We start from the raw sequence: 21,613 nt of genomic DNA on the forward strand, positions 1-21,613 counted from the left end.
GCGGGGCGGGCCCGCGGGAGGCGGCCAATGGAGGCGCGCGGGGGGGCGCGGTGCGCACGCGCGCGCGTGACGTCCCGCCCGCCGCAGCCGCCGCCGCCGTCCGTGCCCGGAGCCGCCGCCGCGCGCGGCCTCCTGCCGGTGAGTCACGTGGGCCGCGCCGCCCCGCCGGGACCCCGCCGCTCCAGCACCGCCGCCGCCTCCCCGGCACGCCGCTCCCTCGCGACCCTCGCCGGGGCCCGGCCGCGACCGCCCCCGCCCCGCCGCTGCCCCCGCGGCTCCCCCCGCGCGCGGCTCGGGCCGTGCCCCGGTGCCCCCTCACCGCGCCGCGGACCCTCCTGCCCGGCGCCCAGCGGGCACCGACCCTCGCCCCGCCCGCCCCTCTGGCCGCGGCCCCGCTCCGCCGTTCCGCACGGCCGCCTGCCCGATGGTCGCGGTGCCTCTGCGCGGGAGCGCCGCTTCCTCCCGCCCCGGCTGCCGTGCCCGCGGCCCCGCCGCCACCGGGACCTTCTCCTGTGCCGCGGGGAGCCGGGCCGGGGGCTGGCGGGGAGCGGTGCCCCGCGGGCTGGGGCCGTCCCTGCGCACGGTGCGGGTGAGCGCGCCGGAGCGGGGCTCGTTCCACCGCCCTGGAGAGCGCCCGGGGACGGGGAGCGGCCGCCCGGAGCGCCCGGGGGACCCGTGCGCTGTCCCGCACCCGGCCCGTCCCCGGTGCCCCCGGGAGCGCCGCCACCATGCAGCTGTGGGGCACCGGAGCTCGGCCCCCGTGCCGCGGCCCGAGGGGCAGCCGTGTTTACAGCACGGCCTCTCCTCACGGCGCCGTCCCCGCTCCCGGCTCCGGGGGCATTGGAACGGGTCCAGCCTGGCCGCTCCGCAGAATTCCCGGATTCCCGAGCTCCTGAGCTGTGCCCGGGGTTCCACCCCCCTCCCCGCGCCGATTCCGGAGAGGATCGCCTGCCCCTGTGCTGCCCCTGGCTCTGGGAAGTGGTTCCCCCGGATCTGCCGGCTCCCGCCCCGGCACGGAGCTGGATTTGGGATTTAGGGATTCTCTGCACTAGGGGCTGCTCGGGATTTTTGGGGCGTGGAAAGTACAACCAGAGCCTTGTCCCGATCAAAGCCAGAGTTATCTTGGAGTCTCTTTCAGAGATTAATCCAGTTGCCACCGTCCCTCCACCGGGCCTGGGTGCTGCTTTGGCAGGCGTTTATTCCCGCCGGTTCCGAGGCCAGGAGCCCCATCTGGGAATGGAGAGGGTGGTGATTGGGTGGGTCCAAGGGGAGACCTTGAACTCCCCCTGTCTGGGGACATTCCCACCTGTCGCTGTGCCCGGTGTCTCCTAACACAGTGACAAGAGGCTGGCGCTGTCCTTGCTCGCTGCAGGGCCCGTTGGGACTTGGCCTCAATGGACGAGGCATTGTTCCTCCTGCTTTGCCCATAAAATGGGGCTAATCCCGTGTAAACCAGCGGGATGGGCCGGGGAAGGAGGATGGGAGCGGTGTAAGCCCTGGGCAGGAGATAAGCACGGAGTGATTCCAGCCTTCTGGCTGTCTGCAGTGGAATATTTCTCCACGTTCTGTGTTGATCCTTCTGTGCATCCCCCTGGGAGAAAGGCAGGTGTGCAGGGCGCACCTGGAGCCAAGGGGTGGCCAGACATAGGTGGCTTTGGAATGAAGAGCAGGGAGGTGTCCCCGGAGCGCCCTGGTGGGGCAGGTGCGCCGGGACACCGGGCAGTGTCCAGCGGGGATCTCACGCTGGCATTGCTGTGGCCGCAGTGCCAGGTTTGTGAGCATTTGCACTTTCTCCGAGGGATGTTGGAGTGTGGAGCGTTAGCTGGTTGTGCAAGGACAGGGTGAGGAAGCTGCAGAGGGAGTTCCTTGTTCCGTGGGTGCCCCTCACTCACGGTGCCCGGCAGCGAGCCCTGGAACGGCTCTGCGGAGCTCTGGGCCGATCAAAACCAAGTGGGAGCAGGTGAAGCACATCCCGTCTCCGTGCCGCCGGGATCTGCCCTGTCTGGGAGTTGCCTCACGTGGAAGGAATTGTTTGTGTGTTTGCCCTGCGCCGTGGGAACTCGGCCGGATCGGGGCAGGTCCACCGGGAGCTGCGGATCCCGTCGCGTGGCGCAGGTTTGGGAGCCGGTGACCGGGAGGGAGCTCTGTCCTGCCTGTGGGTCCCGGGGCTGGCAGGATCCGCGTGGTTGATGCCAAGGTGCATTTCCTCCTTCCTGGGCTGAAGTGAGGGAGGAGGGAATGTTGGGAGCTGGGGACACGTGTATCCCTATCCCAGTTGAGGTGGGGAGTGCCTCATGCTCCAGGAGGGACAAGGCATGGAGCACCTGGCTTCGTGTGGAAAGGCTGGAGAGGGGCTGGAGCAGATGAGCAGAGTGGGGTGGGAAGGAGGAACACAGGGCTGGGAGGGGAGTGAAGGGAGGAAATCAGTGAGGCTTTACAGGGCCTTGAACCAGGAAAAGAAGATGCAGGCTCAGAGAAATGGAAGGTGGCAGCAGTCGTGCTTGCACATATCCTGAGGGAGGGAATTTGGAATTAAAAGAAATCCCCAGAAATGGAGGTGAAGGAAGCAGGAGCAGCTCCCCTGTATGAGTGGAGGAAAACCCTGGAGAGTGGAGATGGCTGCTCCAGAGGTGGCTGAGCAGAGCAGAACTGGGAAAGTGCTCCAAAAAGGAGGTGCTGGGACGGGAAAACCAGGTGGAATTTCTGAGGGAGAGGGAAAGGGGGAGTGAGCAGTGACACAGGCGCTGGGGGAGGAAGGAGCAGGGCAGGTCTGGAGGAGCAGCAGGAGAGGAGGAGTTGCTGGGCTGGAATTGGCAGAGGGAAAGGAATGGGAGGCAAGAGCAGAGCCCATGTAGGCCACAGGTAAGGGAGATGGGCTGGGGGCTCTTTGGAGCAGGGAAGTCTGTGTGGCCTTTGTGGATAGGGACAAAGTGGCCAGTGAGACAGAGGATTTGGGGCAAAGGTGGAGGGAAAGGAAGGGTTGGTTGACCACAGGCGGGCAGGTTGTAGGGCTGGGAAAGAATATGTGTGTTTGGGAGAATTGGGGCTTGAATTTCCCCTGTGGGAAATTGGGGTGGATTTTCCTTGTGTTTCTCCTGGAAGGACTGCAGAGCAGAGATCCCACGCTTTGACAGCATTTTCTCCAAGCCTCTGCAGCAGGGCTGGGAATGGGGAGTCCTGTGGGGTCTCAGCAATGCCAGGGGGAAGACATTCTGGGAAGCAGTGCGGTGGCTCTGGGAGCTGGGATGGGCTCCTGTTTGATGAGTTGTGGAGTTATTCCAGGCACAGGCAGCTGGAGCAGGGATGCATTTGCATCACTTCTCGCTGGGGTGTCACTAATGACAGCACTGGGGCTCTCCCCCTGCTCGTGGGCCTGTCCCATGGGTACCTGATTCCAGGGTGAGCTGGCTCTGGCACGCACAGCTCTGCAGGGATCACCCTGTGGAAGGGCTGGAGCTGCTGGATCTCTGGCTGGAAGGGCTGGGGCAGAGCAGGGCCACGAGGCGCATGCCCACGGCGCCCTGCGAGGGCAGGGTGGGGATCTCCGGAGGAGGAATTATCAGGGAACAGCTCCTTCTGCCTGGCAGCGCCTGTTTGAACCCGAGGTGTGGCCGTGCCTCCACGGCGGAGCGTTCAAAGGGCCGGCTGCTCTGGGAGCAGATTGCTCCTGCTAAAGCAATCAGCCGTGATGTCAGGCCTGGACTTCCGATAGCCCATCCCTGGAATTGCTCTCGGGCTCGGCTCTGTGGGGTGTTGGGCTCTTCCCTGAACAGGCAGAGCGGGGCTGGGGAACTGCTGCTCTCCTGGGAACTCCGTCCCTGCTACGGAAAACAGCTTTCCCTGGTGTTGCCGTTCAGTTTGCTCCGCTCAGGAGCTGCTGCCAGCTGCAACCTGCACGTTCCCTGCCGGGCAGAGCCTCGGCCCCACGTTTCCTCTCACTCCCAAGGGCAGGGAAACCTCGGGCTGGGAAGTTGAGCTTTGGTCCTGCAGAGGCCGAGCGGCAGGAGCTGTTCCTGGGTGAGTCAGGCGGAGTGGCCGTGAGCTGGGGCTGAGCCCACTCGGTGGTAACACATCCTTGTCATTAAGGCCGCCTTTAATTGGGCGCCGCAGCTCTCCCAACCTTCACTCGCGTTTAGTCAGCGCTGGAGAGTTCCCTGCCCACCCCGAAGGAGAAACTGGGGAGGCAGAGAAAGCTGGAAGGGAGAAAGGAGTGAGCTGTAGGCTGCGCTTGGACCTGCAGCGCCGCGGAGGCAGCGAGGGGAGGGTGGGTGACAGACGGTGACAAGGTGAGGAGTGGTGGCTGTAGCAGCAGGAACTGCTGGGATATGATGGATGATGGGCTTGTTGGTGCTTAGGGCGGGTCAGGGCTGTGGGCAGAGACACCTTTCACTATCCCAGGCTGCTCCAAGCCCCATCCAGCCTGGCCTTGGACACTTCCAGGAATGTGGCATCCACAGCTCCTCTGGGCAACCTGTGCCAGGGCCACCCTCACAGGGAAGAATTTCTTCCCAATATCCCATCCAACCCTGAGCTCTGTCATTTCAAATCCACTCTTCCTTGGCCTGGCGCTGCAGTTCCTGATGAATCCAGAGCTGCAAAGGCCACTTATGATCATGGGATTGGTGTTTTCCATGGGCCTCTCCTGTCTCCTGCCCTCCAGGGAAGGGGGGGGAACATTCCTGGATGTTTTTTCCTCCTGTGGTCTCCATCCTTATGTTAAGTCCCGGAGTCTCTGCTCAGCCCCTGCCCCTCAGGGAGCCAGCGCTCGCTGGTGCTGGGATTTGAGCTGGAGCTGCAGGAAGGAATTCGTGGTGTCCCTCCAGTCCATCCGGGGCTTGGGGTGGGTAGGGAAGGGTGGCTTGGAGTTCCTGCAGCAGCCAGTGCCCCTGGGCTGGGACGGGAGACGCCGTGGCCAGGCTGCTGTGGCTAATGACAGCCGGCTCCATCCCTGCTCTCGCCATGCTAATTTCTGTTGCTGTTTTTTCCAGGTGAGCCGTGGCGCACCAGACCTCGAGTTTTAATGGTTTTATGTGGTTGTTTTTAAAAGACGGATGGATGGATGAATGAAGAAGGATTTTAATGAAGGAAGGGGAAGGGAAAAATGGAGCTGTTTGGAACAAACTGAGGTTTCTCCCTGCACCGCCTGGGCCATGGGTGAGACAGAGCTGCTCAGCACCCCTTCCACCCTTTGGTGTCTGCTGGGGTTGTAAAGGCGCTCCCTGAACACCCCCTTCCCGTTCACCTGCTGGGAAATGGTTGCTGCAGAGAAGATTCAATGAAATTCCTGTCGCTCCTCAACTGCCGAGTGGATACTGAGCCCATGGAAGGGCCTGGGGGGTCAGGAGAAAGGAGCAAGTAGGAAAACCCACAATCTGCCAGACCTTCCCCTCCGCCCCCCTCGAAAAAAAGGATTTACAGCTCAACCTTGCACCAGCTGTTCCTCGGCTTTAACAGACAAGAGAGAAATAAATAAAATTAAACGGCCACCGCCAGCCAGCCCCAGATCCTGGTGAAATCAGGGAGAGTGTTTCTGTGACCCCTCCAGCAAGGGGAGGAGGAGGAGGAGGAGGAGGCACGGCAGCTCCGTGAGGAAGCTGGGATTGCTTGGAGACCACCCCCTCCTCCCGTGCAGCACCAGGGGCTGTGGCACAGCAGAGGCGGATTAAAAAGGAGAAGTGGCTGCCCTGAGGCTCCCGGAGTGGCTTTTTTGCAAGCAGTTTGCTGATCCTGTGCTCTTCTCGGGGTGCTGGCTGGGTGGGAAGCACCCTGCCCGAGCCTGGGGAATTCCCTCCCTTCAGAGCCTGCCTGTGGGAGTCCTGCTCCCTGTGGGCTGCTGCCTGGACTGAGGCTTGGAAGGGCTCTCAGCATTCCCTCTCCAACGGTTGTCCTAAACCCAAATCCCCTTCTCTGTTGTGAATTTTTAATGTTTTTAACCCTCCTTCCCCGCGCCCGTGAGCTCTCACAGGACAGAGCTTAGAGTGGGCTCCTCTCCCGGGCCTTCTGCTCCAGACCCTTCTCCGGACTGTCTGCCCTGGCCGGAGCTCGCCCCGGGAGCAGGCGCGGGGGCAGGATAGGGGTCAGCCCCTGTCCCCCTCCCCTTCTCATCCTGCTCTGAGTCCCCTGGGGCCTGGGCTATGCTGCGGGGCAGACCCCCCACCACAGCTCCAACATGCCAGCAGCCTCTGGAAAGAGATTCAAACCCAGCAAGTACGTCCCGGTCTCCGCCGCTGCCATCTTCCTAGTGGGAGCCACCACCCTCTTCTTCGCCTTCACGTGAGTCCCAGCTGCCGGGCCAGAGCGGGGAGGGCTGGCAAGGACAGGGGACAGGAGCTGGGATTTCCTCCCAGAGGGAAGGGGGATGTTGTGCCCTGGGTGCTGCAGCCACATCGGGAGCCATTTCACTCCGTGAGTTTTCCCAGGGGAAGCTGCGTGCTGGCGGTCCTGGCACCACTCAGCTCTAGGTCAGCTGCGTTGGGAACTGGTTTGTGACCTGTGGGTGGAAAACACATGGATCGCTTTCTCCTTTGGAGCCAGGCGAGGTGGATTGGTGGGCTGTGGCAGGACATGTGTTATTTTTGGTTTCGTAATCGATTTGTGAGCCGCAAAGGAAAGTTCAGGGAGGAGAACTCTGACCCCTGTGCGGATCACTCGCTGCGTTCTGCCCCCTGCCCTGGGGCAACGAGGGTTCCGTGTCCCTGGAGAGGGCCCCGGGGAAATGGCCAGCAGGTCACTGGGGCCTTGGGGGGCCCGCCGGGCTGGGAAATGGTACTGGGTGCTGGAGAGGCGTGGTGACATCCTGGGCTGCTGCCCTTCCCTGCCCGGTGACACGTGCCTCGCTGACGTGCTCGGGGGGGGGGGGGGTGACAGGCGGGGGAGCAGAACCTCGAGGTGCTGAGGGAGCCCGGCAGAGGGTGGCTGAGTTGGGCTGGCACCATGGCACGGTGTGCCAGGCAGGAAAGCCAGAGCACGGCATCTGGAATGGCTACCAGATCCTGCAGGGCATCCTCAGGGTGTCAGCGGGGATGTGTTTGGGGTCCTGGCAGGGTGCGGGAAGGACCTGCACGCTCTGCTTCAGGGAGCCTCTCCCGCTCTCTAGGGTTTTCCTGCTGGGACCACAGGAATCAGCTGGAGCTGCGGGAGGCCAAAGGGACAGGTGCCATGGAAGCTGCCACTCCCTGGGAAGGAGCCATTGGTGGCGGGAAGGTCACCGTGGCTTTGGCAGCCGCTGGGCAGGGATGGGGGATCTTGACAACCAAAGAGGGGAGCGGAGTTGGTTCGCCCCGTCCAGCGCCCGGTGCAGCTGGCAGTGTCACTCAGCAGCATGTGGCTGTCCCCCGCTGGGACACCGAGCGGTCACCAGGCTCCCGGGCTCGGGGTTTGGCTGCTCCAGGCTGCCAGATGCCTGTGGAAGTCGCTGACTCTTGGTCCCGTGCCAGGGGGATGAAGGAGAAGCAGAGGGAGCGGGCGATGCCCTCCGAGCTGGGTGTGCCACCCCACGTGTGACCTTAGGGGACAGGCTGGCTCTGTTTTGGCACTGTGGCTGCCGGACAGCTGGACCCCGAGCCCATCCCAGCCACGGGTGCCAGCAGCGCCGGGAGCAGCCGCTTATCAGCGGGCAGTGAGAGGCAGCGCCGGCGCCGTGGAGCAGGTTTGGCCGGGACAGGAGCACCCGAGCAGGTCGCTGTAATTGCAGGTCAGCGATGTTGTTTATCCGACTTGAGAACATCCCGTCAAAGCCCGGGCACGGCGTTCACACGGGCTCGGCCACGAGGGAGCCGCGCTGCTCCCCGTGGGATGGGTCCTTTGGGACAGAGGCTGGCAGGGACATGGGGCTCGAGGTTTGTCTCCTGCATGGTGCTGGGGGCTGCTGTGCCCCTTCCCTGCCTGGTGAGCAGCAGACTGGCTGCTGACCCCCTTCCCCCTGTCAGCATCCGACCTAAGGCTGGTCCTTTGGGAAGTGCAGTGGAAGGTGTAGGGGCAGGCTCTGGGAGACCTCCCCAAAACAGAGCAGCCAGGGGTCGGCACAGCTCTTAAGGCTCCAGTTGCGTTGCTTCCAGCCTGGATGCCTTTTGGTCCATCCAGGATTTATATCTCTGGGCCAAGAACTCTCTTTAATTGATTAATTTAATTAGGAGCTGCTGCTGAGCACGTGGCCATGGAAATGAGGCCGGTTGCCCTGGAGGGAGGGGCAGCAGGAGAGGGGATGTTCCTTCCTCCCCCTGGGATGAGTAGGGGTCCCAGGCCTGCTGGGCTCTCAGACAGGTGCTGATTTAGGATGGAAATTGCCCCTTGGGGTCCGTTTGTCCATTCCTGCATCTCTCCACTGGCTGGTCCCAGCTCCTGGTGCATTTGGCTCTCGGGTTCCTTTGTCCCCTGCCTGGGGCTGGCAGTGCCACTGGGACGCAGTGCCATGCCCTCTCCCAGTCAGATCCAAACTTGTGCGAGGGTCAGGGCGAGCAGGGGTTGTGTTTGTGCCAGGGCCTTTGGAGAGCCGGTGGGTCAGAGCCCCGGGGAACAGGCAGGAAGGGAAGGCTGTGCCTGGAAGAGTGCAGGGGCTGGGGAAGGGATGCCAGCAGGGAGGGACAGGCTTCTCCGGGCGTGACTGGTAGCAAAAAGCCCGTCTCATCCCGGTGTGACTCATGGCGCCCGAGGTTCCCCAAGTCCTCTCATGTGCTGCCAGGGACAAGTCCCAGCAGCTCCTCTGGCCATGAGCGTGTTGCATCCCGATCCTGAGGGGAAACCCGATGGGTGCTGCGGGACCTGCGTGGCTGGTGATGGTGAGGAGCCTCCCTGCTCCTGCTCTTCCTGCCCCGTGTGTCCCGGGCTCGAGGCAGGGCCTGCAGCCCCGCACTCTGTTCAGGAGAGCAAAAGGCAGGAACACATCGCTCTCCTGATAAGGAGGTTCCCTCAGGGACGGGCAGCACCTTTGCTCCCTGCGGAGGACCCTGATCCCTCCAGCGGGTGGGGACGGTCCCAGGAGGTGACTCTATGGCTTTGGGGTCACCAGCATGGTGCCACCGAGCGTCTGGCTCTGTGGGGATTCCCACGGCACTGTGAGGGAGCCAGGGAGGCAGCAGGTCCCGGTGTTCCCTAGGGAGGATGTTCTGCTTGCCCTGGCCTGTGATTCCCACCCAGGGGGTCTTGTCAGTGTGTCTGAGCTCGGGGACCTGCTGGGCACTGTCCTGCCCCGGGAGCCGTGTGTCCCTCTAAGAAAGGCTGGCTGCTGGGACAGCACAGAGGTGTTCCCTTCCCCTGGTCCTTCCCTCTCCGTGTGCCCCAGAGCTTTCCGAGGCAGCTGGATCCTTCCCTGCCTCCCTGGGCTCTGTCTCTCAGGATCCAGGCCGTGTGCTTGGCTCAGCCTGGCTGTTGGCTGTTCCCTGTGTGGGATGACTGCCCGGGCATGGGTCTTCCTGGCTCCCCTCCATCTCTTTCAAGCAAAGGTTTGGGCTGGGATTTCCCTTCCTGGAAAGCGGAGCTCCTTCCACAGGGTTTCTGGAAGGGCATTTCCTACTTTTAGGGCTCCTCTGAGCCCCTTGGCCCTCTCTGTCCAGCAGAGAGCAGAGCCAGGGAGGCTTCTCTCACGTGGAGTAGGAGTTCAGCTCAGGGACATGGGATCCTTGGTTCTGGTGTGTCCTCACTCTCTACAACCCCCTGACAGGAGGGTGTGGCCAGGTGAGGTTGGGCTTTTCTCCGAAGGAACAAGTGATGGGACAAGAGGAAGCGGCCTCAGGTGGTGCCAGGAGAGGTTGAGTTTGGATGTTAGGGAAAATTTCCTCATGGAAAGGGTTGTTCAGCCCAGGGCAGTGGTGGAGTCACCAAAAAACATGTGGCTGTGGCACTTGGGGACATGGTTCAGTGGTGTCCCTGCCGGTGCTGGGGAAGCAGTTGGAGTCGGTGATCTTGCAGGGTGTTTCCAGCCTGAACAATTCTGTGATTCCATGACTCCGTGATTCGTCCCTTGCTCACGTTGTGGCCTGGCGCTCCTGTAGGTCCTGTGCCTCCAGCACTGCTCTCCGAGGGTTTCGGGGCACAGATTGGAGAGGACTCCTCCTCTCCAGCCCGTCCCAGCTGCGGAGAATCCGCCTGGCTGGCTTCCAGCGGAGGCGGCAGGGCCGGCATGGCCGGTGCCGCTCGAGGAGCCTCTCCCCAGCCCGGGGCAGAGCTCAGGGGGCTGGGCCGGGAGGTGCCAAGGTGCCATTCCGGGAAATGCCATCCCGGGAGATGCCAGCCTGATACGGAGCAGGGAGGCAGCGCCCAGGGTGCCCAGCAGGGCGGCTCCTCAGGAGCGAGGGGGAAGAGGCTTTGGGGAAGGCGGTCTGCAGGAGCAGCTTGGTGTGGTGTGTGGGGCGTGGGGGGCCAGAGAGGAGGAGGAGGAAGAGGAGGAGTGTGCTAGGTGGCATGGCTTCCTTGCCAGGGATGTCCTGCAACCAAAAGGCTGCCCTCCTGCTCTCTCATCCCTGTGTGTGGATGGGGACAGCCTCAGCCTTGGCCTGTGAGAGCAGGTCCCACTGACGATTCCCACCCTGCCTGGGGCTCGGAGCGCCCTGCCCGCCTCACCCTCCGTGCTGCCAGGTGTGTGCTGGAAGGGTGTGCCCGCTTCTCCCGCCCTGCCCCTGGCACAGCTGCCGCTCCATCACCCGCGGGTGCCCCCCTGCCCTCCTCAGGGCCCTGAACTGGGACAGAGCCCTGCACCAGCTGGAGCCTTGGCATGGCTCTCGGAGCTGCTGCGACGAGAGCGGGGCTGCCTCACCCGGCGATGGGACCCGTCTCCGTGGGTGGTGGTGGAGGAGGGGACGGGGCCAGCGCCTGCCCCTTCACCCCAACCTGTGGGGGATTACGGCACTGGCGCCATATGTCGCCCTGCCCGCCCAGCCCCACGCTGCTCCGGCCACCTAAATCCATCGGCACTTAGCCCAGTGGGGGGAAGAGAGGGACAGATGCTGCCCTAGATCTGTGGGATTAAATCCCAGCAGCAAAGCAGATTAGGGAATTACGCTGGCGCCTGCAAGGGGGAAGCCCGCTGTCCTGAGCCCGCCCGCTGGGGCAGGAGGGAGCAGGGTGGTTCCCTCACGGCGCTCCCATGGCCCTTTTGGAGGAGCTGGGTGCTGGCTGCGGTCCCCGTGTCCTGCTGGAGCTGTCCATGGGATGTGAAGAGCATGAGTGGCTCTGGAGGCACCAAAGCTGGTGCTGGTTTCATGTCCCCTCACAGGGTCCCCAGTGCCCCTGAGCAGCTGGTGGGGCACAGGAAGGATGACATCCCGCTTTCTGACAGGTCCCCTGGGTTCCCCCCATGCCATTGGCCTGGTTTTCCCTGTTGCCAGCACCACTGCTCTGTGGAACCCTCCAGTGGGGTCCCAAAGGGGAATTTTGCTCCCTGGAGGATGCCTGGAGCATGTCCCGCTGTGGCGCCCGGGTGCTCCCCAGGCCGGGGTCAGGCTGTGCTGGAGAAGTGGCTGCAGTGTGGGCGTGGGATGCCTTGCAGGGAGGTGGTGGGAGCAACACCAGTGAGGGTCCAAGGGTCTCACGGCTGCTGTGCCCGCAGGTGCCCAGGGCTCAGTCTCTACGTGTCCCCCATCATCCCTGCCTACAATGCCATCGTCTTCCTCTTCGTGCTGGCCAACTTCAGCATGGCCACCTTCATGGACCCAGGAATATTCCCACGAGGTGAGTCTGGCTCTGGCTGGGAAGAGCTGCCTCCTTGCGCCCTTCCTCTGAGGTAAAGGGGATTTCTGGGTCCCGAAAGGCTGGCGAGGAGCCTTCCTCACCCTGCCTGGTGGGATCAGGCAGCGACAAGCGCTACAGGGATGGCAGCTCTGTGTTCAGCATTCCATGTTGGATCCCTGGGGCTCGGGCAGTGTCAGGATTCTGGGGCAGGGCCTGGGAGAGCCCCCCTAGCCTGCGTTTGGGGGTCCCTGGCTGTCCCTGTGCCAGGTGCCAGGACGGTGATGCCGGGAGCCTTCGGCTCGGGCGGGCAGAAGCCCATCATGGCTGGGCCCTGACGCTGTGCCGGGGTGTCCCCATCAGCTGAGGAGGACGAGGACAAGGAGGACGATTTCCGGGCCCCGCTGTACAAGACGGTGGAGATCAAGGGCATCCAGGTGCGCATGAAGTGGTGCGCGACCTGCCGCTTCTACCGCCCGCCGCGCTGCTCCCACTGCAGCGTCTGCGACAACTGCGTGGAGGTGAGGAGCTGCCGGGGCCTCCGCCAGCCCCCCACGGGGCAGGGAGCCCCCCGAGCGCCCCCTCACCGAGCCCCATCCCCGGCAGGAGTTCGACCACCACTGCCCCTGGGTCAACAACTGCATCGGGCGGCGCAACTACCGCTACTTCTTCCTCTTCTTGCTGTCGCTCACCACGCACATCATGGGCGTCTTCGGCTTCGGGCTGCTCTACGTCCTGTACCAGGTGGAGGAGCTCTCCGGCGTCCGCATGGCCGTCACGTATCCTCCTGGGCAGCGCGAGCGGGCGGGGCGCGGTGGGGTCTGGGGGCGGCGCGGTGCCGAGCGGGGCCGTGGCTGCTCCTTAGCTGGCTGTGGCAGGATGGTGGTGATGTGCGTGGCTGGGCTCTTCTTCATTCCCGTCGCTGGCCTGACAGGATTCCACGTGGTGCTTGTGGCCAGGGGCCGCACTACCAACGAACAGGTACGTCCGAGGGACTATGGAGGGACTGCCAGCCTCGGATACATTTTGGGATTTCCTGGGAGAGGATGCGTGTGGATGGGCTGGATTAAAGCTGGGGGAGGCCCCTGAGCTGGGGAGGCAGAGCACAGGGTGACTGGGGGCAGTTTCATCCATGGCGGTGCAGTCAGAGGATGGAGCCAGGCGGGCACTTCTGGTGCCCAGGAGGTGAAATTGAAGAGAACCAAGCCCCTGAAGGGTATCTGAACACTGAAACAGGCACTAGGAAAAGGAGCAGGATCTCCAAGTATCTCTGTCCTGGTCCTGAGGGTGTGTCCTGAGGGAGCTGGCGTGGCTGGCTGTGACACTCCTTTGTCCCACAGGTGACGGGCAAGTTCCGCGGGGGCGTCAACCCCTTCACCAACGGTTGCTGTAAGAACGTCAGCCGGGTCCTCTGCAGCTCCCCGGCGCCCAGGTGAGCCTGGCCTCTGCATCCCTGGAGAAACTGCTTCCTCCTGGGCTCCAGGCCATGACCTTCCTCCCACCCCCTCCCCAGGTACCTCGGGCGCCCGAAGGCCGAGCACACAGTGCTGGTGAGACCCCCGTTCCTGCGGCCCGAGGTGTCGGACGGTCAGATCACAGTCAAGATCATGGACAATGGTATCCAGACAGAGCTGAAAAGGACGAAGGTGAGGAAGGTGGGGACCAGCGCTGCCTGCGCTGGGGCCCTCCACGGATCCCAGGGGTGCAAGCCTGCATCCGTGAGTAGAGAACCGAGAGAGCCTGGTCACGTTCCCTGTCCCAGTCCGTGTCGTCTTGTTCTATGTCCCCGTGGGATGGAAACTGTCCCCCTCCCATGTGGCAGTGACCACATGAGGCTTTGCCCCTTCCATTGCCCTTACTGCTCCCATCCTTCCCCACCCTCTGCAGGTTCCCCCTCCTTGGCACTTCCAGCACCCACCCGGGGCGCGCACTGCCCCCTGTTCTGTCGGATGGCCCGGGAGGCAGCGGGAGCCCCCAGCGCCGCTGTCCGTGCCCTGCCAGCCCGGGGTGGCAGAGGCCTTGGCCCCTCCTGACCCTGCCTGCGCTTTGTCTCTGCAGTCCAAGGGGAGCCTGGAGGTGACGGAGAGCCAGTCTGCTGACGCCGAGCCGCCACCCCCACCTAAGCCCGACCTCAGCCGCTACACGGGCCTGAGGACACACTTAACCCTGGCCACCACTGAGGGTAAGGAGGGCACCAGGGCCCTGGCAGCCGCTGGGAGGGGAGCCCAGGGCTGCACCAGGCAGGCCAGGAGCCAGGGCCGTAGGGCAGACCTGGAGCACATCGGCATTCCTGGGCCGGTGTATGTGGCCCCTTGCACTTGGAGAAGCCTGCGGGGGATGCTGACAGTCAGCTCTGCCTTGCCGGAGGCCGAGCCGGCGTGGCGCTGTCTGGAGCCACCGGGAGCTGTGCCCTGCAGCTGCCGCGCTGCCAGGACGGAGGAGGCGAAGCGGTGGCGGGCCTGGCTCAGCGGCACAGAGCGTCTGTGGCCGGCTCCGTGTGGGCCTGGCCAGAGGTGGGATGTGATGGGCAGAGCCTGTGGCAGCTGCTTTCCGCAGCAGCTGGAGACCCCACAGCTCTCCCGGCCCTGCCTGGGGTCTGCTGCCCGGCGAGGGCTGTGCTGTGCGTGCTTCCCTGAGCTCCCTGGCACCCCCGTGCCGTGCGCCCCCAGGGCGTCACCCAGCCGGGGCTGCCGCAGGGGCACGGAAGTGCCAGCCCCACACATGTGTCTGTGGGGACGACCCTTCCTCCCGGTCCGTCTCTCCCACCCCGGTGCACCTCCCCTGCAGCCCGTCCCTGTCCCTGGTCTGTCCGCCCCAGGCTCGGAGTCGGTTCTGAGGCAGGGAGGGCGGGGCTCGGCGCGTTCCTGGCCCGCAGCCGCCCTGAGCGTGCCCCTCTCTCTGGTGCAGACAGCAGCTTGCTAGGCAAGGACAGCCCCCCGACTCCCACCATGTACAAGTACCGGCCCGGTTACAGCAGCAGCAGCAGCTCGGCGGCCCTGCCCCACTCCACCAGCGCCAAGGTAAGGCTGAGCCTGGCACGGGGGAGCAGCCCCGAGGGGATGCCACCCCGTTCCTGGTGCGGGAAGGATTTAGGGCGTGCATTGGGAGCTCCACAGGGGCACCGTGGTCATTCTGTGGGTGACCGCTGCCCCTCTGCCCCTCAGCTGAGCCGAGTGAACAGCCTGAAGGAGCCCAACTCCATCTGTGACAGCGGCCACAAGCCCAGCTACCGCTCGGAGCCAAGCCTGGAACCCGAGAGCTTCCGCTCGCCCACCTTTGGCAAGAGCTTCCACTTCGACCCTCTCTCCAGCGGCTCCCGCTCCTCCAGCCTCAAGTCGGCCCAGGGCACGGGCTTTGAGACGGGCCACCTGCAGTCCATCCGCTCGGAGGGCACCACCTCCACCTCCTACAAGAGCCTGGTGAACCAGACGCGCAACGGCAGCCTCTCGTACGACAGCCTGCTCACGCCCTCCGACAGCCCCGACTTCGAGTCGGTGCAGGCGGGCCCGGAGCCCGAGCCGCCCGTGGGCTACACCTCGCCCTTCCTGTCGGCCCGCATCGCCCAGCAGCGAGAGACCGACCTGCACGGCCGCTTCGCCAGCGCTGCCTCCCCCAAGCACGGGGCGCCGCGCGAGCCCTCGCCCGTGCGCTATGACAATCTCTCCCGCCACATCGTGGCCTCCATCCAGGAGCGGGAGAAGCTGCTGCAGCAGCCGCCGGCCCCGGGCCGGGAGGAGGACGCAGGGCTGGCGGACTCGGGCATCCAGTCGACGCCGGGCTCCAGCAACGCCCCCCGCACCAGCTCCTCCTCGGACGATTCGAAGCGCTCGCCCCTGGGCAAGAACCCGCTCGCCCGCCCGGCCCTGCCCCGCTTCGGCAAGCCCGAGCCCCCCCCGGCGCTGCGGGTGCGCTCGCTGGGCTCCCCCGACCAGCCCGCCGTCCCCCACCTGGGCAAATCCGTGTCTTACAGCAGCCAAAAAACAGCCTCTCAGGCCGGCGGCCCCGAGACCGAGGAGGTGGCCTTGCAGCCCTTACTGGCACCAAAGTGAGTACTGTGATTTGATGGCACAGGGGCGTCTGTGGCCTGTGGGGGGACCCTTGCCCAGCGTCCCTCCAAGCCCCTGGGGCAGCAGAACATCCCTCCCTGGGGAGAGATGCTGGGAAGAGCAAGAGAAATCTTCCTGCTTTGCCCACAACAGAGCTGGTGCCCCCCACACCTCCTCAGTCACCCCGCGGGCCTCTCGGAATCCGGAGTGGGTGCTGGTGGTCCCTGGGGTGGGCAGGGTTGTGGCAGTGCCGGGTGGCAGCGACCTGTTCCCCCTCGTGACCCCATGTCCGTGCTTCCTTCCCACAGGGACGAGGTGCAGATGAGAACAGCCTACAGCAAGTCCAACGGGCAGCCCAAGAGCCTGGGCTCGGCCCCCCCGGGCTCGGGGCCGGTGCCCCTCAGCAGCCCCACGCGCGGAGGCGTCAAGAAGGTCTCGGGTGTGGGGGGCACCACCTACGAGATCTCGGTATGAGGGGCAGAGCCGCCGCCCCCTCCCCTCCTCCCCGGTGGTCCCCAGGGACCCGCCGTGCCCAGACGCTTGTGGACTCCCGGGAGAGCCGGGCGGGTCCCCCCTGCTCCTCCCTCTGCCCCCCGGGCCACGGGGGCCGGCACACACCCGCGGGGGGCTCGGGGAGGGCTCGGGGAGGGGGGGGCAGCAGCCCCGGCACCGCCTCGGCTGCGCCAGCCACTTGTGGGCCTTGTGCAATCACCCGCTCGCCTGGCGTGGTAGGAACGGATTGTTTTTAAACCAGAATACTTTTTTTTATTATTATTGTTACGGATTCTATTTTTTTTCTCTTTCCGAGTTACCAGGTGTGTGTATATATAAATATCTATATATATAAATATAAATATTAAAAAAAAAAAAGAAGCAGAAATTATATATCTTACCCAGAGAGAGGAAGAAAATACCCTGCTCAGGGCCTGGGCCCCCCCCACCTTGTCCCTGTCCCCAAAGGAGGGATGTGGGGCTGCCTCCTGCACCCATGGAAGGAGCTGTGGTAGGTGCTGGGTGTCACTGTTCCCTCCCTGAAGGGGGCCAGGGTGTGCCAGGTACCCATCCTCGGACACTCCCTGATCCGTGGTGTCTGCAGCCTCCAGCCCCCTTGGAGGGATCCAGGGCAGAGGCAGGGTGGGGACAGCACCCCCATACCCTCAGCCCGAGCTGGCACAAAGGCCCCAGCGTCCCCCACCCGCAGTTTTTGCTCTTTGTTCTCTTTCCCCAGGGGCTGTGGTTGGGGGGTTGTTGGTTTTGTTGCCTTGTTTTATTTCTGTTAATGATTCCCAGGAGGTTTCTCGCTGTCGCAGGGGTGTTTTTATTTCCGCTCGCTCGGGGAAGAGGCAGGTGCATCCCCGGAAAGCAATATTTTCTCATCACATGCCAAAAAAAAACGCAGCCAAGGAGCCCCGTGCTCCCTGTCCCCAAAGCCCTGCCGGCACTACCGGACTCTTTCTCTACGGCAATAGCTCCCGTGGCCCCGCACAGCCACGCCAGGGTTTTTTATTATTATCAGCCATTTTAAAAACAAGGAATAAAAGGATATTTAATGAGCCACCCCGGGGCCGTGCGTGTGCTTTGTTTGGTGTCCAGGGATGGAGCAGCCCCTCCAGGGCTCCTGATCCTCAGGGGCTCGTCCTTCCCCCCATCCCGAGGGAGAGAGAGAAGGGGGTCTGGTAAGAGCTGAGCCTGGCCCACTTTTGGGGAGGCTCCGACTTGAGGCAAACTCTGATCCCACAGCAGGTAAGGATTTTCCAGGCATGGGAAAAGAGGCTCCAGGGGAGGTGGTGTGGGTGCCGGTGACATTTGGGATCCAAAGGGAGCGCACCCTGCACGCTCCAGGGACACCTTGGTTCGCGCTCCTCCGTGACAGCCGAGGGTCCCGGCAGCCACGGCCACCAGCCCCTCCTCAGAGCAGACTTTAGAAGGTGACTAAAAAAGAGGCTTTGATGCTCCGGGTTCTTCAGGTACAAAAGCCCAAGGTCAGCACCCACAGAGTCCGCGGCCCTGGTCCTGGGGGGCTGCAGGGGTGTCCTCTTAGCCAGGGGGGCAGGCCAGCCCCAGTGTCCCTGGGGTCAGCCGGGGCTGTTCCCGTGGGCCGGGGGATCCCCAGGGCGTCGCCGGCGTGGCCTCACCGTAAGCTGCTGCTGGCCTGGGAGCTGCCCACCCCCGGGTGCTCTGGGCTGTGCCGGTTCTGCGGAGGAAGGACAGACGGAGCCTGTGAGAGCTGCTGGGCAGCAGCCCGTTGGGGACGGCCACTCACAGCCGCCCTCAGAGGTCCACGGGCCAGGCACCGCACCCCAACCTTGCCACTCACCTTCTTTTTCTTCTTCTCTTTCTTCTTCCTCTTCCGCTCCGGGTCCTCCTCTTTTTTCTTCTTTTTCTTCTTGTGGTCGGAGTCCGAGGGGGTTTCTGGGGAAGCGGAAGCGCCGGGTGAGCCGATGCTTTGCCCGTGCAGAAGGGGAGCAGGGGGCCGGCTGTGGCACCCTTACCTGGGGGGACGGGGTCCTGTGTGCGGCTCTGTTTGTGCTTGTGCTTGTTCTTCTTCTTGGGCGGCTGGATGTGCATCAGCCGGCACTGCTCGGGCAGCTGTGGAGAAAAAGGGCTGGTCAGGCCACGCCGGGCCCCTCCCACCCCCTTCCCGGCTCCAGGCCCCGCGGCTCACCGGGCCGGCGTGCAGGCGGAATCCGGTCAGCATGGCACCCGTCAGCGGCGTGAAGGAGCTGCCGCAGATGGGCGGCTTCTCGATGAGCGAGCGCAGGCTGCTGCTGTCGTGGGAGCCGGGCAGGTCGATCATGCCGGGCAGGTCGGGGAGGAAGTTGCTGAGCTTCTCCTTCACCTTCTTCCCGCAGAACTTGTTGTAGGCGTGCTCCAGGTTATAGTGAGTGATCAGGTTCGTGCTGCCCGTCAGCTCCGTAGTGCCTGTGCGGCCGCGGGAGGAATTGGGGAGGGGGAAACGCCCCGACGACACCGCAGGCCCCTCTCCCCGGCCGAGCCTAGGCTCCGGGACGCCCTGCGCCCCCCGAGCACCGGGATCCCGGCCCGGGGACCCCCCCGCCGCCCACTTCCCCACCGGACCGCGCGTTGCGCGACCCCGCCCCCGCAGCCTCATTGGCTCCCGGCGCCGTCAGTTCCCCCCGCGACCGCGTTCCGCCGCGCTGATTGGCCTAGCGCGGCACCCGCCCAGCCCCGCGGCCCGCCCGCACCTGGCAGCTCCCGCAGCAGGTAGAAGGGGCCGGCGGCGGCCTTGCGGGCCGCGTCCTCGCCCGGCGGCGGCGCGGCGGCCGAGGCAGCGGGTGGCGGTGCGGCCCCGGCGCCAGGAGCCTTGGCGGGCCCGAATCCGAGCGCGGCGGCGGCGGCGGGCGGCGGCTCCGCCGCGCCGAACAGCGCCGAGAAGTTCTCCATATTCCCGGCGTGCCCCGCGCGGGGCCGCCCCGCCCCGCCATTGGCCGAGCACCGCCCCTACATCGCCCTGCCTCCCGTTGCTACGGGAGACTCGTCCCAGCCTTCTGATTGGCCGCATCGCTCTCTCCTCTCATTGGCCCGCGCCCTCAAGGGTGTGCCCGCCTCGCTGCTCGCCATTGGCCGGCGCGGGGAGGCCCCGCCCCCCGGCAGTGAGCGGGGCGGAGGGAAGATGGCGGTGGTGGCGCCGCTGCTGGCGCTGCTGTGGGGGCTGCCCGGCCTCTGCCGATGGCTCGCCCAGCCCTACTACCCGCTCTCCGCGCTGCTCGCCGCCGCTTTCCTGCTCGTGCGCAAGGTCCCGCCGCTCTGCCGTGGGCTGCCCTCGCAGCGGGAGGATGGTAACCCGTGTGACTTTGACTGGGTGAGGCGGCGCGGCCTGTCCCCGGGCCTGTCCCTGCATCCCTGGGCTGTCCCCGGGCCTGTCCCCGCATCCCTGGGCTGTCCCCGGGCCTGTCCCTACACCCCCGGCCCTGGCTTGGCTCCCCTCCTGCTCACACAGCACCCCGGCCTGGCTGGGGGAGGTGGTGCCCGGTAGCCCCTGGCGTTGCTCTGCGGTGTTCCCCTGCAGCCGAAAGGCTCCCTCAGGCACTGGTCGAGCCCGTGGCCCCATGGCAGCCCTTCTGCTCGCTGTTCTCCCCCGGGAGGGATGGGGGCTCTGGGCTGTGGCAGGGCCTTGGAGCCAGAAGCGCCTGGCATGGCCACAGGTTCCTGTGCCAGGCCAGGCTAGGCATGGCTCCATGGTGTCCTGGGCACTTCCAGCTCATGCTGTCCCTTCTCTGTGCCAGAGGGAGGTGGAGATCCTCATGTTCCTCAGCGCCATTGTCATGATGAAGAACCGACGTTCCAGTGAGTCAGGGGGACTTGGGGGGCTGGGGCTGCTTATGGGGTCTCCTCCAAGTGAGGCATGTCTGGGGTGGTGTCTGGAGGACCAAATCCAGTCCTCCCTGAAGTAACCCCCGGGCTTCTGGGGGCATCTGGCCCCATCCCTTATTCCTATCCGCACATCACAGTCACTGTGGAGCAGCACATCGGGAATATTTTCATGTTCAGCAAAGTGGCCAACGCCATCCTGTTCTTCCGCCTCGACATCCGCATGGGGCTGCTCTACCTCACGCTCTGCATAGGTGAGCCTGCACGTCTTCCTGCCCCAGATCTGCCTTGTCCTGGCTCCCCCTTGCTGCTCTGGAGTGCAGGAGCTCTGTCCCAGGCTCAGCCTGGCCCTCCTGGCACTGGGGGGCTCAGGGTGCTGTCATTGCAGTGTTCCTGATGACCTGCAAGCCACCCCTGTACATGGGCCCTGAATACATCAAGTACTTCAGTGACAAGACCATCGATGTGAGTATCTCCCCAGCCCTGGGCCTTCTGGGGGGTTCTGCCCACCCCCCTCTAAGCCCATGCCCTTGTGGCAGGAGGAGCTGGAGAGGGACAAGCGGGTGACGTGGATCGTTGAGTTCTTTGCCAACTGGTCCAGTGAGTGCCAGTCCTTTGCCCCCATCTTCGCCGACCTCTCTCTCAAGTGAGTGGCACCCACTGGAATCTTGGTGGGTAACGGGGCCTGTGGCCCCCTGCGTCCCTCACGGCCACGTGTCCCCACCCTGCCCAGGTACAACTGCTCAGGACTCCAGTTTGGGAAGGTGGATGTCGGCCGGTACACGGACGTCAGCACCAGGTGCGGGGAACGCAGCCTGGGCGAGCAGGGCTCACTCTGGGGCACTCCCTGTGACCCTCCAGCCCCCTCAGGCTGCCCGAGGGTCACTGTTGGCCCGTCCTCACACAGGTACAAGGTCAGCACCTCGCCTCTCACCAAGCAGCTGCCCACCCTCATCCTCTTCCAGGGCGGGACAGAGATCATGCGGCGGCCGCAGATCGACAAGAAGGGCCGGGCTGTGTCCTGGACCTTCTCTGAGGTGCGTGGCACCCTCCAGCCCAGCCTGTGCCTGGGAGGAAGGGGGAGCACGAGGTCCCAGTGGTGCTGATGCTACCTCTTGGCCACAGGAGAATGTGATCCGGGAGTTCAACCTCAACGAGCTCTACCAGAAGGCCAAGAAGCAGTCCAAGCCACGCGAGGAGGGGCCTGAGGAGCCCCCAGCCGTGCCGGCGGCTGCGCCTCAGGAGACCAAGAAGGACAAGTAGAAGCTGCCCCGTACTGTCGCCCATCACTACGTCACCATCAGCCTGGTGGCAGCCGTGGGCCTGCCCAGCCCTGCCCGGAGCCGCTTTTCGTGGAGACTTGTCCCGGCTGAGCCCCGGGAAACCAGCGGTGCCCCCCCGGCCCCGTGCGGGCAGGGCGGTAGGAGGGGCCCCGTCTCGGTTAACGCTCGCTCTCATCCATCGCTGACAATAAACGGTCCGTTCCGTGCCCGTATCCCGTGTCCCGTGTCCGTTCCGTGCCCGTATCCCGTGTCCCGTGTCCGTGTCCCCGGTACCGGGCCGCGGGTGGGGGC

The 21,613-nt window shown here is 64.7% G+C and overlaps 3 protein-coding genes across 4 annotated transcripts; 2 read left to right on the forward strand and 1 right to left on the reverse strand.

The window, feature by feature from the left end:
* Window positions 1–77: 77 nt before the first annotated feature.
* ZDHHC5 (zinc finger DHHC-type palmitoyltransferase 5) lies at window positions 78–17,264 on the forward strand. Its single transcript, XM_038138216.1, has 12 exons — window positions 78–138; window positions 4,989–6,273; window positions 11,543–11,664; window positions 12,025–12,182; window positions 12,268–12,440; window positions 12,540–12,642; window positions 13,002–13,093; window positions 13,175–13,307; window positions 13,720–13,843; window positions 14,569–14,681; window positions 14,826–15,706; window positions 16,016–17,264. The coding sequence occupies exons 2-12, from the start codon at window positions 6,170–6,172 to the stop codon at window positions 16,179–16,181; spliced, it is 2,169 nt and encodes a 722-aa protein (XP_037994144.1). The 5' UTR covers window positions 78–138; window positions 4,989–6,169; the 3' UTR covers window positions 16,182–17,264.
* On the reverse strand, window positions 17,002–19,191 carry MED19 (mediator complex subunit 19). Its single transcript, XM_038138276.1, has 5 exons — window positions 18,914–19,191; window positions 18,373–18,629; window positions 18,200–18,296; window positions 18,025–18,119; window positions 17,002–17,901 (listed from the first exon to the last, which is right to left on the reverse strand). The coding sequence occupies exons 1-5, from the start codon at window positions 19,110–19,112 to the stop codon at window positions 17,839–17,841; spliced, it is 711 nt and encodes a 236-aa protein (XP_037994204.1). The 5' UTR covers window positions 19,113–19,191; the 3' UTR covers window positions 17,002–17,838.
* A 133-nt stretch (window positions 19,192–19,324) lies between these two features.
* Window positions 19,325–21,550, forward strand: TMX2 (thioredoxin related transmembrane protein 2). 2 transcript variants are annotated; one of them, XM_038138254.1, is made up of 8 exons: window positions 19,325–19,530; window positions 19,955–20,015; window positions 20,180–20,293; window positions 20,428–20,504; window positions 20,579–20,685; window positions 20,773–20,838; window positions 20,947–21,076; window positions 21,165–21,550. In XM_038138254.1, exons 1-8 carry the CDS (start codon window positions 19,342–19,344, stop codon window positions 21,300–21,302), a joined length of 882 nt encoding a protein of 293 aa, XP_037994182.1. In that variant the 5' UTR covers window positions 19,325–19,341; the 3' UTR covers window positions 21,303–21,550. The 2 variants fall into 2 exon arrangements, with proteins under 2 accessions (XP_037994182.1, XP_037994181.1); XM_038138253.1 differs by having other exon boundaries at window positions 20,773–21,076.
* Window positions 21,551–21,613: the final 63 nt, after the last annotated feature.

This window comes from Motacilla alba, chromosome 5 (genome assembly GCF_015832195.1).
Source record: "Motacilla alba alba isolate MOTALB_02 chromosome 5, Motacilla_alba_V1.0_pri, whole genome shotgun sequence".
In the NCBI taxonomy this organism is placed as follows: Eukaryota; Metazoa; Chordata; class Aves; order Passeriformes; family Motacillidae; genus Motacilla; species Motacilla alba.